The sequence below is a fragment of the Canis lupus genome, chromosome 33 (assembly GCF_003254725.2).
Source record: "Canis lupus dingo isolate Sandy chromosome 33, ASM325472v2, whole genome shotgun sequence".
NCBI lineage: Eukaryota > Metazoa > Chordata > Mammalia > Carnivora > Canidae > Canis > Canis lupus.
In genome coordinates, this window is record NC_064275.1 from 24515066 (window position 1) to 24532904 (window position 17839).

Genomic DNA, 17839 nt, shown 5'->3' on the forward strand with positions numbered 1-17839 from the left:
GCGCCTGGGCGCTCGGCCCGGGGAGACCCCGCGGGAGCCGCGGCTGAGGCGGGACTCGGGCCGCGGCCGGGGCCGCCGCCGCCGCCGCCGCCTCACGTCCCCCCTCGAGCCGCCGCGGTGCTGCGGGGAGAGCGCACGGGCGGGCGAACGCGGCGGCTGCGGCGGGCCGAGCGGGGTGGGGGGTGAGGGGTGAGGGGTGAGGGGAGCGGGGAGGGGGGAGAGGCTGGGAGGGAAGGGGGACGGGGGGCGGGCGGGGGGGAGAAGCGGAGGCAGCCGGCGCCGCCGTTCGCCCCTCCCGTCGGCTGTGGCTGTGGGTCACCCGCAGATGTTTTGGGGTCCGGCTTTTTTTTTCGGGGGGGGGGAGATTGGGGAATAGAAAAAGGCCTCCCCCTCATGACCTACTGAGGAAAAGGGAGCGTGGGAGATGACGGGGGAGAGCCCAGAAGGTGGTAGTAAATACCCGCTCTCCCACCGCGCGACCTCGACATCGCTTATCTGAAAATATTCTGAGCTGAACCCTTTAGGAGGAAGGCTCGCCCTGAAGAGAAGACAGAGTCTTGGTCTTTTGGACTCCGGCTCGATTGTATAATAATAATGATGATATAATGCTAATGACGATGATGACACTGCCTTTTATTTTTACCCCAGTGCTGATAAAGCGTAGCTACAGCTGGGGAGAAAGCCCTTGAAAATGGGGTGTATGAGGAGGAGATACTGTTGCTTTTAGAGTCATTATTTTACTATCTTTTTTTTTTTTTTTTGAAGGGTGTTCTTTTTTGGAATTAAAATTTGACACGATAAAGTCTGACTCCCTCTTTTTCTTTTAGTCACTTAGAGCCAAGGCTCTTAAAATGGGGACTGGCTACTGCCTTGACTGATGAAAGCTGAACACTTTCACGCAGGTGTAAGTCCGTGTGTTAAGTCACCCTCCCCCCCCCCCTTTTTTTTTTTTTTGCATTTCTCAACAGTTTTTAAAATGAAGAAGTTTAATTTCCGAAAAGTTTTGGATGGCTTAACTGCCTCCTCCCCTGGCAGTGGTAGCAGCAGTGGCGGTAACAGTGGTGGTGGGGCTGGAAGTGGTTCCGTACATCCTGGAGGGACTGCAGGGCTTCTTAAAGAGGAGATTCAGGAAACCCTGACTTCAGAGTATTTCCAGATATGCAAGGTAAGTTTTGAATTGGCTTAAAGCTTGCCTTTCTTTTCTTTCTTTCTTTCTTTCTTTCTTTCTTTCTTTCTTTCTTTCTTTCTTTCTTTCTTGTGAGGAAAGAAGAATTAAAAAAACAAAAACAAAACAAAACAAAAAACAACAAGGCTGACACTAGGGACTGGAAATTGTTGAGATGCCAGCATTAGAGAACTCTATAGATAGACGTTTGAATTAATAAAGATATTCTAAGCATTGACTTCAGCATCAATTTAGAAAGCTATGTTAGTTTGAAGTGGATATAAGCCAACATAAGAAGTAGAATTTGCAAGACAATGGTAAGGCCTAAATTGTGGACATTTTTAATGTAATATTTATGTAGAAGTAGTAAACTGACAGAAAAAAATCATTCTAGTTGATTCTTTGTTGACATTCAGAGAAACTATTATTTTATTTCACTGTGCAGTATAAGATAATTATGGCTATTAAGATGTTGCTAGAAGTAAGTAGATAATAGCTAAATAAATATATCCATTTTAAAAGATCTAATGGTATGGTTTTATATTTGTTGTTTAAAATTCTGTGGAAAAACATCCCCAGATTCTTAGATTCTTAATAAACAACTTGCCATGGACTTAATATTTGTAAAAACTTAAAATGTAGCCTGTGTTCTGGTTTAGTGAGGAAACATTTTAGGTAATTATGCTTAAATGTTCAACTTCTAATGAATAAGCAAAAGAAAGAGTTTCTGATGGGGAGACACGAGAATTTACAAAACAAACATTTTGCTACTAGACAGTTATATTTTCTGACATAGTTTATAATTTTTATTATTCCTTTTTGGAGGGGGGTTTCTAGGAATGTGTTTTTGACCTGCCATTGTACAATTAAAAAAGCTACTAAGTCTTTCATATGATACAGATGAATATAGCTTTAAAATATTTGAATACATAAGAACAAATCATGAATTTTTGAAATCACAGAAATTATTAAATTTTTTGGTACTTCAAAATAATTTTTTTGAAATTATTAAAATTATTTTTGTAGTAAATAACATATAATGAGATAGGTTTCAATTATTGTCTTAGTCTCCATTTTCAGTAAGGTCATTATAGAAACATTTAATCTGTAGTTATTAAAGTATTATATATTAGTTTACATAAAAGTGAGTTTATTCAGAATTAGGTCAGATTATTGCCAGATAGATGTAGTTCTACCCTGTGAGGTTTGTATGCATAAAATTTTGTATACAAAGTTGTATATAATTTCATTCTCAATTTGAAATAATATATACTTTGTCAGATTAGGGCTTAAAATCGGTCACGAGACAAATATATAAAAGGGTCCTAGCAGTCATATTTGAACTGCTAATCAGTTGAATAATGCCCTGATTATCTAATCTTTGGCATATTGCTGTTTCCACCCCAGATTCTGAAAAGATTTCCAAATTCTTTTAGTTCATGAATGTGAGGCAGGAGAATTTTGGTAAAGATAAAATTGACATACAAAAGATAGACCACTGTAACAGAGTTGCATTGGACTGTTGAGGTTTTGAACCTGGTAGAGGAGGTTTTAAATTAAAAACTTCAGGGAAAATGGATGAATGCAAGAGAGGAAAATAGGATATATAGTTATTTTCCTATTTATTCAGATAGGAAATAGACATGAAAAGTGGCATAAGTTAAATATGTATTACTTCAAAAACATATGGCATGGTAGGAACACTGGCCTAGGAATCACATTATATTTTATTTAAAGCTCTGTCACTTGCCAGACATGTGTCTTGGGCAAGCCATTTATCTGCCTTGAACCTTGATTTTTCCCATATAGTATGATAAGTATTTCTGCTCTTCTGACTTAAGAAGGTTATTGGGAAGATCAAATAAGGCACTTAAATGAAGGCAATGTGTAAAATTGGGAAAGACAATAAGATGTGTATTTTTATATCGTTCTTATAGTTTTAAAATTACCTTGTTGAGATGATTATAAGCAGTGGGCTATAGTAATATAGGTAACAAAATTATACTTTCAAAGTAATTAGAAAGATAGTTATATAAGTGGGACACTAATAGTATTGAAATGATACTAAATGGGGAAAGTACTAAATTATTTTTGGATAGCAATACAGTTAATTTTAAAAAGTGATTTTATGATTGTACTTTAGGTTACCTGGACTATAACCTAAAGAATAAAATATATGAAAATGGATTAAGGAAGTTTCAAAGTTAGAACTGTTACTAAAATGGGGACTTCATTTGGACTCACTGATTAAATGTGCAAAGAACATTCTATTCTGAGTACTAAGCAGTTGGCACCTTTTGGGTACTTGTACCTTTTCCACATGGCCAAAATTAAAGTACAAATCTGAAATCCGCTCTTTTGAAAAACATCCTGCTCTCTATTTTCTGATCAGTCATCAAATCCTATCTATTCCCCCTTAGTATTTCTGAAATCTGTTCCCTTTTCGCCATTTCCAGTACCTGTTCATTCTATCGTATTTTCTTGGCCAGTCTCTTGAAATCACTTCCTCCCTCATCTTCTTACCTCTTGTTTTACCCTATTCCAAGTGATTTTGTTATATGAATGGTTATTTCTGAACTCTAATGTTCATTATATCATTTCCCTGCAAAAAATTCTGGGTTGGTTTCCCTAGTGCAGTGACGCTCTACAAACAAAAGTCTAATGTGAAACCCTGTAAATAACATCTATTAAAACAGATAAATATACTTTATTGGCACACATTTAAAGAATAAATTACGTAGCTATTCAATAAAAATCTTTTTTTTTAATATTTGTTTTTTGTTGTATAATATCAGCTCTGGCAGGTAGTAGGACTTTTGCTCGCCTTAAGGTAAAGATATAAAGCTACAACCTTTATAATCAGTGACAAATGTAAAAGAAGTTCAAAAACACAGAAATGATAGAAGAAACTTTGGTTCAAGATTAGCAAAAACAATATGTTGGTTTACTGCAATCTCCGTTCAGTATGTATACATTTGAATGTCTATTTGTTCAGATATTTGTGAAATACATGAAATGCCTTTTCTGAACTTGAATTCTATGAAACACAGTTTGAAATGATTGCCCTTACAATAAATGTCAAACTGCTTAACTTGCTCTCTATATAGTTCCCTTTAGGTAGGGTTCCTGTTTACCTTTCCATCCTCATTTCTTTGATTTCCTAAACATTACATTACCTGACAGCACTGTATTTTCATATATCAGTGCCTTTTCTTAATCTCTTGCTTCTGACTACAATATCCTTTCCAGGTTTAATAAAATTGGAGAGTTCCCAATTATTTTTTTTTTAAAAGACTTATTTATTTTAGAGAGAGAGAGCTAGAGAGCATGCACAAGCATGAGGAGAGGGAGATGGAGAGGGAGGAGAGAAACCTCAAGCAGATTCCCTGCTGAACAAAGCCCAAGGAGGGTTTCGATCCCAGGACCCTGAGATCATGACCTGAGCTGAAATTATGAGTTGGATGCTTAACAGACTGAGCAACTCAGATGCCTGCCCCAGTTACTTTTTATTTCATAGTTAAAATACCACCTCCATGAAACCAGCTCTGACCACTGCTTTCCTTTTTTACTACTCAAAGCAGAGTTAGTTTTTTGTGTTTGTTTGTTGTTGTTTGCTTTTTCTGTTTTCCTGTAGCACCTGGCGTATTCCTATAGAGTTAATTTAGCACCTTATTGTGATTAGAAATTTTATTTTTTCTGTCACTATTATATTGTCAACTCTTTGAGAGTTGTTTGTTTGTTTGTTGTTGCTGTTGTTGTTTTTTGCTTTTTCTGTTTACCTGTAGCACCTGGCATATCCTATAGAGTTAATTTAGCACCTTATTGTGATTAGAAATTTTATTTTTTCTGTCACTATTATATTGTCAACTCTTTGAGAGGTAAATATATTTGTATCCATATAATTGCTAGGCTGCTCATTACCTAGCAGACCAGTAGTTCTCAACTCTGTGTGAAAGAGAGATTTCTAGTTTCACCCATCTTAGAGAATCAGTCCCTAGGGATTGGGCCTACGCACTTGGATTTTTTGAAAAGGCCCCACAGAAGATTTTGATACACAGTCAGTACTGAAAACAATTATATACTTTATGAATGAACATGGTTGGTTGATTAATTGAAATGAGATTAAAGCAGAAAGTTATTAATAATGATAAATGTCTTAAACATTTTATTTAAATTGAAAACATGTAAATATACATTAATTTACAAATCACTTGATAAATGAACAAGATTTTTTTGTTGAACATTGATTCTCTAATTGGAGTTCTGTGTGAACTTTTCTTCCACAAATATCCCAAATTCATTATGTATAATTTTTTATTTTAATTTATTTAAAGTAGAGTAAGAACTTATATGCCTTGAAGCAGAATGTGAGGTCCTTCTAGATGATTCTTACAATATTCTTACAATAAAGTAAGCTGGAGAAAAGAAAATATTATTAAGAAAATTATAAGAAGAAATACATTTATGGTACTATATTTATTTAAAAAATTCCAAGCATCAGTGGACCCATGAGATTAATTACCATGTTGTTCAAGCACCAGCTATATATTTCACATATATTTAAAAAGTATAGATGAGTGTATATATACATGAATGTGTATATGTATATATAAAAACTAGATATATATCTAGATTTATGAATATATTGTATATATATGTATATACACATATATATGCCTATAGTTAACTCACCTACACTTAATTAGGCTGGAAGTAGGAGAGTATGAGTATGCTAGCTAGAGTTTCTAGTAGTAAGTATTCAGGGAATCATTAATATCAATCTATGTTTTGCAAAGAGAATGGGAAGTTTTTGTTAATCTAGCAGGTTGGTTAAAGTTAGAGAACTTCATCTGTAAGATCTCCCATTTGACCTTCATAATAGTTTTATAAGTAAGGCAAAGAAGTCTAAATATTTGTATTTTACTGGAGAGACATCTGAGGCCAGAGAATTGAAGTGGTATCCTTAGGTCTCCAAGTTGGTAGGAGGCATAGCTAAGTTTAAATCTCTGTTCTTCCATTATTAAATCCAGCATTTTTTCTGCTTTATCGTTCTTATTAAAAAAATCAACATGATCAATTGCTTAGGCATAGCTAAGTTTAAAGCTCTGTTCTTCCATTATTAAATCCAGCATTTTTTCTGCCTTATCATTCTTATTAAAAAAATCAACATGATCAATTGTTTTATCATTCTTATTAAAAAAATCAACATGATCAATTGCTTAGGAAACATAGAGACTTTGAGAAGATAGACTTTTCTGTTGGCTCCCTTTCAAAATACATCCTAAATCTGACCACATCTCTTCATTTCCATGACATCTTTTGCCTGGACTACTATTCTATAGCTTTCTAGGTGTTTTATGTTTTCACTCAGTCCTCACTACACAGTATCCTCGCATAATAAGCAGCAGAATCCTTTTAAATTTTGAATCGTATTATGGGCTTCCTGCTCAGAACTCTTCAATGGCTTTTATTTCTCTTAAAAATAAAAACAAAATTCCTCTTAATGTCTTATAAAGATCTAAATGATCTGGTCCTGATAAGACATCATTTTCAACTGTACTTCCTGGTACTTAAACTGCACCAGGTACATTGGCTTTCTTACCATTTCTCAGACATGATTTCTGCTTCAAGGCTTTTGCATTTGCTGTTTCCTTTACCTGGGACACTCTCCTCCCTAATAATTATATTACATATTCCTTTTTACATTATTCAATTCTTAGTTCAATTGTTAACTTCTTAAGAGAGAAGAAGAGAGATCTTTTTTTAAAATTTATTTTTTATTGGTGTTCAATTTGCCAACATATAGAATAATATCCAGTGCTCATCCCATCAAGTGCCCCCCTCAGTGCCCATCACCCAGTCACCCCACCCCCCGCTCACCTCCCTTTCTACCACCCCTTGTTCATTTCCCAGAGTTAGGAGTCTCTCATGTTCTGTCTCCCTCCTTAGAGAGATCTTCATTGATTGCTGCTCACTTGCTCTCTTTCTGCCCTTATCCTGATTACTTATTCTTGATAACACAACTATCTGCTATTACATTATATATTTGCTTGTTGTTTACTTCTATCATAATTTAACTCACGAAGGTGGGGCCTTCTTATGTTCACTACTACCTTACCAATTCATAGAACAGTGCCTGCCATATAGAAGACAGTTAATTATTTGTTAAATGAATAGATGAATAAATGAGAGCAAGGAAACTGATAGAATGTAACTAGAGGGATGCCTGGGTTGCTCAGTCAGTTAAGCATTCAACTCTTGATCTCATCTAAAGTCTTGATCCTCAGGGTCTTGAGTTTAAGCTCTATGCTGGGCATGGAGCCTACTTTTAAAAGAAAAAAAAGAGCAAATTAGATATTATTTTGAACAGCCTCTTGGAAAAGGCTCTTATGAAGTAAATGTCATGGAAACCATTCAGTGAGTGACACCACTTTAGGAATATGGGTGTAATTTTCAATAAGATATGAAAAAGAAGATTGTAGAGATACTCAATTAAGTTTCAGTTTTTATTGAGGAAGGTATAAGGGATATTTTTGTTTCTAAATGATCTTTTTAGGGGAACAATTCAGAAGTACTAGATTGACAGTGACAAATACATGGAATGCTCTAGACCTAATTAATGAAATAGACAAAAATAAATATATTACAAGAACCAGGTGGAATAATTCCTAAAGTTTTGAGTAAACTCTTAAATTAGCCAACTTCCTATTCATTATATTTGTAAGTTGTTTTTATAAATGGTGTTAGTGTCAGAGATAACATGTAGATAACCGGTGTAACTTCTGTAAGGAAATGGATTTGTAACATGATCCTCATACCAGATATAACATTAGATCTTCTCAGATCAATGGCTATAAAATCAGGAACATAGGTGTGGAGGGCACCTGGATAGCTCAGTTCATTAAACGTCTAATCCTTGATCTGAGCTAAGGGTACTGGGATTGAGCGAATGTCAGGCTCCCTGCTCAATGGGGAGTCTGCTTGAGAATTCTCTCACCCTTTTCCCCTCCCCCTGCTTGTGTTCTCTCTCTCTCTCTGTAAAATAAATTAAATCTAGAAAGAAAAAGAAAGAAAGAAAGAAAGGAAAGAAAGAAAGAAAGAAAGAAAGAAAGAAAGAAAGAAAGAAAGAAAGAAAGAAAGAAAGAAAGAAAGAAAGAAAGAAAAGAAAGAAAGAAAGAGGACTATAGAGAATTAGGCTTTCCAGGACCCTGGAAAGCTCAAGAAGGACAAATGCCTAGGTATTCCTATTATTATCATCAGTCTTTAGGTTTTCCATTGTCTCCACATTCTTCTAATTTAACACCATTTTATTTGGGAAGGTTTTGTAACTGAGTTTGGCACAAGACCATGATCACAGGTCTACATATCTGCAATTTTCATTCATTAAAATATTCCCTGAGATGTGTGAATTTCTCTCATTCTACACTATAACTGGTAGAACAAAAGATAGTGCTGTTGACACTGCAGGATAACTTATAATGGGTAAAGCATCTGACAATGACTTCATGCTTCTGTCACCAAAATGGACAGTTGAGGGTAGGCATTTTTAAGACTAGGAATGGAGGCAAACCAGAAGACTTAAGCAACCTTGTTAGGGTTGCGATGTTAACAAATTTAAGTATCAAAGGAATTAAAACTATTATTATTTTTTTAGAATCCGAAACAAAAGCTAGATTATTCAGTTACTTTGTTTATCTTTATCTCTACTTTGTTTATCCTAAGAGCATAAGGGTGCAGGGACTGGCTCATGTAAGGGATTATAGACTTGTAGGAAGTATGTTTATAAATTTTTTTTATTTAAAGATTTTATTCATTTATTCACGAGAGACAGAGAGAGAGAGAGGTAGATACAAGCAGAGGGAGAACAAGGGTCCCTGTAGGAGCCCGATGAAGGACTGGGATCTCCAGGATCATGCCCTAGGCTCAAGGCAGGCGCTTAGTTGCTGAGCCACCCAGGCATCTCTGTTTATAAATTTTTATTTATTTTTTTTTTTTATTTTATTTTTTTTAAATTTTTATTTATTTATGATAGTCACACACAGATAGAGAGAGAGGCAGAGACACAGGCAGAGGGAGAAGCAGGCTCCATGCACCGGGAGCCCGACGTGGGACTCGATCCCGGGTCTCCAGGATCGCGCCCTGGGCCAAAGGCAGGCGCCAAACCGCTGCGCCACCCAGGGATCCCCTGTTTATAAATTTTTAAATTTACTGTAGAGAACAGTCACATTTTCTTACAAAAAGTTCTTTGGTACTAATATATTATCAGTAAATTGGATTATTGGTCTCAGTATGGTAGTTCTTATCTTAAAAACAAATAGTATTCATACTCCGTTTTGAAAAAAATGGTAAGAACTTACAGCTCTCTCTTGTTCCTTTTCCTCTAAGATCAGGAACAAGAGAAAGATGTCTGTTCTCACCACTTTTATTCAACATAATACTGGAACAGTCAGATGAGAAAAAGAAATAAAAGGCATACAAAGGCATTCAATTTCAGATGATGTTGTACTATATATTATATATAGAATATTTGAAAGAGTCCATCAAAAACTACTAGAACTGATAATACAGTAAAGTTGCAGGATACAAAGTTAATAACAGAACTCTGTTGTGTTTCTATACACTAATAATGAAGTAGCAGAAAGAAAAATTAAGAAAACAATCCAATTTACAATTACACTAAATAATAAAATATGTAGGAATAAACTTAAGTAATGAAGTGAAAGACCTGTACTCCAAAAAGTATAAAACACTGATCAAAGAAAATGAAGATGGGATAAGCAAATTGAAAGATATTCCATGTGAGCATGGAATAGATTGATAGAACTGATAATTGTTAAAATGTTCATACTACACAAAGCAATATGCAGAGCATTAGATTAGCAATACCTATCAAAATACCAACAGCATTTCCCACAGAACTAGAACAAATAATACTAAAATCTATATGGAATCACAAAAGACCTTGAATAGAGAAACCTATCTCGAGAAAGAAAAAACAAACTGAAGGTATCATAATTCCACTTTCAAGATACACTACAAAACTCCAGTAATCAAGACAGTGTGATACTGACACAAAAATAGACACATAGATAAACAGAATAGAAATTGCAGAAATAAATGCATAATTATATGGTCAATTAATCTGTGACAGAGTAGGCAAGAACATAAAATAAGGAAAGACAGTCTCTTCAAGAAATGTTGCTGGGAAAACTGGGCAGCTACATGCAAAAGAATAAAACCTGGCATGCAGGTTCCTCAAAAAAATTAAAAATAGAACTACCATATGGATAGTGATTTCATTGCTGGATATTTATGCGAAGAAAACAACACTAACTCAAAAAGATGTATGCGCCCCGATGTTTATTGCAGCATTATTTATAATAGCCAAATAGGCAACCCAAATGGCCATTGATAGATGAATGAATAAAGATGTGATGTATATATAGTAGAATATTACTCACCCGTATAAAAGAATGAGATCTTGCCATTTGCAACAACATGGATGGACTTAGAGGGTATTAATGCTAAGTAAGTAAGTCAGACAGAGATAGATACCATATGATTTTCTCTTATGTATGGAATTTAAGAAACAAAGCTAGATAAAAGACAAAAGAAAAGCAGACTCTAAAGTAGAGCAAACTGGTCGTTGCTAGAGGGGATGGGTGAAATAGAGGGGATTAAGAATACATTTACTATAATGAGCACTGAATGATAGGATGGAACTGTTGAATCATATTGTGCACCCAAAACCAATATAACACTGTTAATTATACTTCAACTAAAAATATACATATTAAAAATTAGCACTATCATACTTTATGTATGTCCCAATATAGAACTATCTTAAAAACTTAACATAATTTCCAAGTTTGTTTATACGTAGGATTATTACTAGTGATTAAAATGAATTCTTATATCTTGAAGTTTAGTGCATTTCTGTAGACTTCCTTCTGCCTTCACTTGAAGATTTGCCTGCAAAAAATCATAGGGTTAAGTTGCAGTTTACTTTTAATGATAGAATGATTGTATTGCTTTCTAATATCATATTTCTATATACCATTTACATGTTAGCTTAATAGCAATAACTTTGTATTCATTAAAGGTTTGAAGTAGAAGCCCTATTTTAAGCTTTATTTTTTTTAATAATAAATTTATTTTTTATTGGTGTTCAATTTGCCAACATACAGAATAACACCCAGTGCTCATCCTGTCAGGTGCCCACCTCAGTGCCCGCCACCCAATCACCCCCACCCCCCGCCCTCCTCCCCTTCCACCACCCCTAGTTCATTTCCCAAAGTTAGGAGTCTCTCATGTTCTGTCTCCCTTTTGTTTTAAGCTTTAAATTGAGTTTTTTTCCTATTAGAGGAAACTGAGTTTTTTGTTCCTACTTAATTGTCAAAATAATGATCTTTATAAAATATTTTGGTTATAGCTGCAGTGCTCTTTTTTTTTTAATTTATTTTATTTTATTTTTTATTTTTTATTTTTTTAGTGCTCTTTTTTTAAATTAAAAAATTTAAAGCATCTTTTTAATATTTGAAAGGCTAATCCCTTAATGTGTGTAATACAGTGGGGAATCATGCCTAACTTTCTAAGTAATGCTAAAATTCATCGATTAGGACTTAGAAAATCAGTGATTAAATTTTAGAAAGCCAAAATTAGAAACCATATTAAAAGGATTTAGAGAAAGTAGTTATAAAGAATAGACTACAAGACCTCAGAAAGTACATAATAGGCCCACTGTGATACTTGTGTAGAGGCTTGATTAAATGACTGCAATAATACTATTTGGTTGATTTATCAGTAAAATCACTTAAGATATTTTCTGGACTTATATAAGATATTAGAAAGGAGAGTATGATTTTAGTTCCATTGGAGGCCTAAAATTACCAGTTGTTATTAATGGTATATGGAATTATTTTGCATGTAATGATATAATTATTATGATATGTAATGATATATGATATAATCAATGAATGTAATGATATAATGATATAATCAGTATAATGAATATGAAAATGTATATAATATATCATGTTTTAACTTGAGATGGGTGCCTTATAATTGGTTTATATATATATCTGATAAACATCTTTTGGATTGAAAATAGCATAAAAACATCATCATAGTATATGACATTTCATTATAAATAAAATTGATCATTTTGTAATGGTGGTTTTAAATGTAGATTTGATGCCTGGATCCGAAAGGTAAGGATTGGTAACTAGAGAAAACTGATAGTTTTAAAAAGATTTTTTTCTTTGCTAATCATCTGTAAATTTCAGTGACATTAAAAACTAGTACTTTACCTAAATATACACAACAAAATTAGACTGTCAAGAAAATTAATTGGATTGGTTAATGTTCAGTCTAATTTATTCATTATAAATTGACTAAATATCTTTCTATAAATCTGCAAACCAAAAAAGTTTGAAAATCATTAGTAGTACAATCAATTGAGAAATTAGAGTGAGTCTGAGGGAAATGCTTACAGTTTGTAAACATCTGAGTAAATGAGAAATGTAAACCTAACAAGGGAAAAATAGAAGTAAGCAGAATACTAAGAGGAGAACTCAAAAGTAGAGGTAAATAATCTGATGCTTTCTTCAGAAAGAATATTAAGAAAGAAACTCAGGAATGTCTCAGCATTGCAGAGAGGTCAAGGATAGTGAAAACAAAGCTGACAAATTAAAAACAAACCAGAACTGAGAGAACCCATTTAGATCAGGAGGAAGTTAAGGTAAAACTATTTTCAGTAAGATGATGAATAAAATTAAGGGCACACTATAATGGAGGATAGAGTTGATACAATTAATACTTTTAAGAGATGTGTTGGGATGTCTGGGTGGCTCAGTCAGTTAAGCATCTGCTTTTGGCTCAGGTCATGATCTCAGGATCCTGTAAGTCGGGGTCCCTGATCAGTGAGTGCCTGCTTCTCCCTCTACTTGTGCTCTACATCACCACACCACTGCCCCTGCTCATGAGCACCCTCTCTCTCTCTCTCTCAAATAAATAAATATAATCTTTAAAAAAAAGAATAGATGTATAAAGGGGTGCCTGGCTGGTTCAGTCAGTAGAGAATATGACTCAATTTTGGGGTTGAAAATTCAAGCCCCAGGTTGGGAGTAGAGATTACTTAAAAATAAAATCTGAAAAAAAAAGGTACATTTAAAAAAGCGAATAGATGTATAAGAAGAATACAAATTTATTAGCTTACAGTTCTGGAGGTCAGAAGTCTGAAATGGGTGTCATTGGGGTAAAATGAAGGTGTTGTTAGGGCTCTAAGAGAGTGTTTTCTCTAAAGAATTGCTTATAATTCCTTCTATGTTCTTCTCATCACTGGCCATTTGAATTTTTCTCACACTGCATCACTGTGACACTAACTTTCCTGCTTCCCTCTTCCATATTTAGAGACCTTTACGATCATATTGGGCCCACTGGGATAATCCAGATTAATCTCCCCATTTCAAGGTCTACTGATTAGCAATCTTCATTTCATCTGCAACCTTGATTCTCCTTTGCCATAAAACTTAACATATTCACAGCTTCTTTAGGGGGTCATTATTCTGCCTTTTACAAAGATGTTCATTACTTTCACCTATCTGTTGTTTTTTGAGTTACCTTATTGAAAATAAACAGGAAATACCATAATAAACTCTTAGTTTCAATAATTATCAACTTTGCAAATCTTGATCTGTTTTATTGTTTTAATGCAAATGTCAGACATTATGCCATTTCATCTGTAAAAACTTCTGAGATAACATCCTCCCGTTCTCCTTTTCAAAAATATAAACTGTCTCCCCTTCTCCTCTTAAAAAATCTCTGGTACGATTATCACATCTAAAAACATTAACAGAGTTTCTTTATACACTCTAATATGCATTTAATGTTTAAATTTCCTCAATTGTTCCATATTTTGTAATTGATTTGTTTCGATGGGAAACCAAACAAGGTTCACACTGCATTTTCATCTGGCTTGAAGTTGTCTTTAACTCAATTTGTGTAAAGTTGCAGAGTTTTGTTTTGTGTATCTTATGCTTTTGTGTGTGTTGTTGAAAACAAAACTCTTTGCCTATTGCCTTTTTAAACTGTTAGATTATATGTGAGGAATAGATTTCAGACTTAAAATTTATCTTCTAGAGATGGTCACATCTTTTAAGAAATTGGAAAAAGTATTTTTAAGTAAGTCTAAGCTACTCCTCCTACTTCATGATGTAGGGTAAATTTCCCTTAGATTATTGGAAAAGAGGAAAATATAAGAGACATAAAAGACATAGAATATGTGAAAATAAGACTGGAGTTGATTCTTTAGGTTGCATCCGATGGTATTAATTTTTATCTATGACATAAGTTATTGGAGGGATTAGGATGGGAGCCAGTTTCACATATCTCTTGTTTTAAGAATATTTTAAAAATAGATGAAAAAGTAAAACATTTATTTGACAAAGACTCACTCTATAGTACTTAGAATTATATAGCAAGAAGCTGAGGAGAGCCTGGGTGGCTCAGTTGGTTAAATGTTTCACTCTTGGTTTTGGCTCAGGTCATGATCTCCAGGTCCTGAGATAAAGCCCTGCATGGGGCTCTGCACTCAGCAGTGACTCTGCTTGAGATGCTTTCTCTTCCTCTCCCCTGTCCGTCTTGTCCCTCTCCTCACTCGTGCTCTCTTTTTTTCTCTCTTTCTAAAATAAATAAATATAACTAAATGAAATCTTTTTTAAAAAGCTGAAAGTGGATTAGTCAACTCTTTTTTTTTCCCTCTCTTAAGAGAAGTTATTGGAGAAGAGAGAGTTTTCTCTCTTCTAAGTTATAGGATATCTAAGACTCAGGTTAATAGGCTAACTATACTTGTAGAACTAGATTGGAGGGCAGTAAGGAAAGGATCAAAATACTTATGAGGAACATACTTTGATTTATTGAGAGTTCCATTTTTAAATAATCTGTATATTATTTTTATTGATTATTTATATAATTCAGAAGTTTCATTACTCTAATTCCCTTCCATCCTTAGATAGTTATTATTGGAACTTTCTTTGCTTTTTTCAGTTCTATCTTAACCAAAATTTCTTTGCTATTTGAGGTAATATTCAATACTCTTGTGTTTTGACAGTTACTCAGCATAGGTATTAGGTGAATTCATTTACTTTTGTGTATTACTTACTATGTACTTATTTATTGAAGGCCTATTTTATATATAACTCTATACTAGGCACTTTGTAACTGGGCCATCTTTTTTTTTTAATCTGTGAGGCCAGCCCACACTAAATGAACCACTTATATTTTTATGCAATTAATGATTTGCAACATGTGTATTTAATTCATTTTTTGTAGCTTTTATGAAATTTCCTCTTTTAGTCTTCTTTAAATGGCTTAAGTTCTTTTCTCCCTTACCACTTTCCTCCTTTTTACCTTGTATTTCTATTTTTAAAATCATGTTATAGTATATTTGCTATCTTTCTCTTTGTCCTTTGTTTATCTTAATTTCTATTTATAGTCTCTTGGCTAAAAGCTCTTTTATTCTAAAGTGAGAGAATCTGGGAGATATTTATTTTAAGATTTTAAAGATTTTATTTATTTATTCATGAGAGACAGAGAGAGAGAGAGAGAGAGAGAGAGAGAGAGAGAGAGAGAGAGGGCAGAGACACAGGCGGAGGGAGAAGCAGGCTCCATGCAGAGAGCCCCAAGTGGGACTTGATCCCGGGTCTCCAGGATCACGCGGTGGACTGAAGGTGGCGCTAAACCGCTGAGCCACCCAGGCTGCCCAGATTTTATTTATTTATTTGAGAAAGAGAGTCAGAGCAAGAGAGAGAGCATGAGTGAGGAGGAGGGCAGAGGAAGAAAGATGAGCAGGCTCCCCACCAAACTGACCCTGGGATCATGACCTAAACTGAAGGCACATGTTTAACCAATTGAGCCACCCAGGTGTCCTGGAAGATATTTAAAATGTGTTTCTTTTGCCACAGTTTTATTCTCCTAACAAGTCTAATACTCTTATTGTACTCTTAATATACCAAAATAGCTCTTTATGTCACCATTTCTCTTTTATTACTAATTTTTCCTTGAAAGGATTGAAAAGTGTTTAATCTTGATCTGTTCAGTGTAATCTTCAAAGAATAATCTTCAAATCATGCTTTTTTATTTCCTGATAACTAATCTAATTTTCTGCCTTCATACAAAACAGGATTATACATTCACCATAAACGTAATTTATTTAATTTTAACATTTTCACAGTGTCTGTATATTTCATTCTGAGGAGAGCTATAGGATTAAAAAGCTTGGAGCAAGACTCAAATATTGAGGGGATATAGTGCTAATAGTTGAACACCTAAGATTTGACAGCTGAAAACAAAGTTGGGAAGAACAAGGAAAGAAGAATTTGAGGTATAATTTACACATAATAAAATTCATAGGTTTTATTTTTTATTTATTTTAGTTTTTAAAGATTCCATTTATTGGGGATCCCTGGGTGGTTCAGCGGTTAGCGCCTGCCTTCGGCTCAGGGCGTGATCCTGGAGTCCCGGGATCGAGTCCCACATCGGGCTCTCTGCATGGAGCCTACTTCTCTCTCTGCCTCTGTCTCTGCCTCTCTCTCTCTCTCTGTGTCTCTCATGAATAAATAAATAAAATCTTAAAAAAAAAAGGATTCCATTTATTTATTCATGAGACACACAGAGAAAGGCAGAGACCTAGGCAGAGGGAGAAACAGCCTCCTCACAGGGAGCCTGATGCTGGATTTGATGTGGGACTCTATCCCTGGACCCTGAGATCACACCCTGAGCCAAAGGCAGGTGCTCTACCGCTGAGCCACACAGGAGTCCTAAATTCATAGGTTTTAAATACTCAGTTCAATGAGTTTTGACAGTTATATATAGCTATGTACCATCAGTCAAAATATACAGAATACCTGAAATTTTCTTAAAATTTCTTCTTGGGGGATCCCTGGGTGGCGCAGCGGTTTGGCGCCTGCATTTGGCCCAGGGCGCGATCCTGGAGACCCGGGATCGAATCCCACATCGGCCTCTCGGTGCGTGGAGCCTGCTTCTCCCTCTGCCTGTGTCTCTGCCTCTCTCTCTCTCTCTGTGACTATCATAAATAAATAAATAAAAATTTAAATAAAAAAAAAATTTCTTCTTGCCTCTATCCAGTTACTTTCCCACTCATACCCCTTTCTTGAGGCAACAAATTTCTGGCTTTTATTATAGCTTAGGTTTGCCTGTTCTTGGACTTCATATAAATAGAATCTTACAGTATGTATTTTTGTGTGTGTGTTTGTGTATGTGTGTGTCTTCTTACATGCAACGTAATGTTTTTGAGGTTGTCTGTGTTGTTCAATGTATCAGTACTTTGTCCCTTCTTTATTACTGAAATGTAGTCCATCAAAATATTTTTATTGAAAAATTACATTTCCATTGTAAGTATAGATATGCTCATTACAGAAAATACAGCAGGCTAGAGAGAAAAACATTATCAAATTATCCATATATTGAATACTCATACAGATAATAATTAGTGATTTTTTGGGGTGCATTTTATCTCAGTATTTTTGTATGTTTAGTTCTTGTTATATGGACATAAATGACCACTGCAAACAAAAACAGAGGGTATTCATTTAGAGCTTGCTAAAGTAAAGGAGTCAGCCATCATTACTTGCATTTGGAAGAGGCTCAGAGGCA

At 34.8% G+C, this 17839-nt stretch overlaps 2 protein-coding genes across 5 annotated transcripts in view; one reads left to right on the plus strand and one right to left on the minus strand.

Moving 5' to 3' along the window:
* The window catches only part of LOC125754232 (uncharacterized), a 65264-nt gene extending 64776 nt beyond the window's left edge, over positions 1-488 (minus strand). The window contains exon 1 of the mRNA XM_049105251.1: positions 461-488. Within this exon, the coding sequence (XP_048961208.1) occupies positions 461-488 (28 nt within the window). The remainder of the gene's footprint in view (positions 1-460) is intronic.
* The window catches only part of STXBP5L (syntaxin binding protein 5L), a 381900-nt gene that overhangs the window by 360 nt on the left and 363701 nt on the right, over positions 1-17839 (plus strand). For all 4 annotated transcript variants that reach the window (XM_025475838.3, XM_025475864.3, XM_025475854.3 and 1 more), the window contains exon 2: positions 969-1165. In XM_025475838.3, coding sequence (XP_025331623.1) covers positions 977-1165 — 189 coding nt within the window. In that variant the 5' untranslated portion in view covers positions 969-976. The remainder of the gene's footprint in view (positions 1-968; positions 1166-17839) is intronic.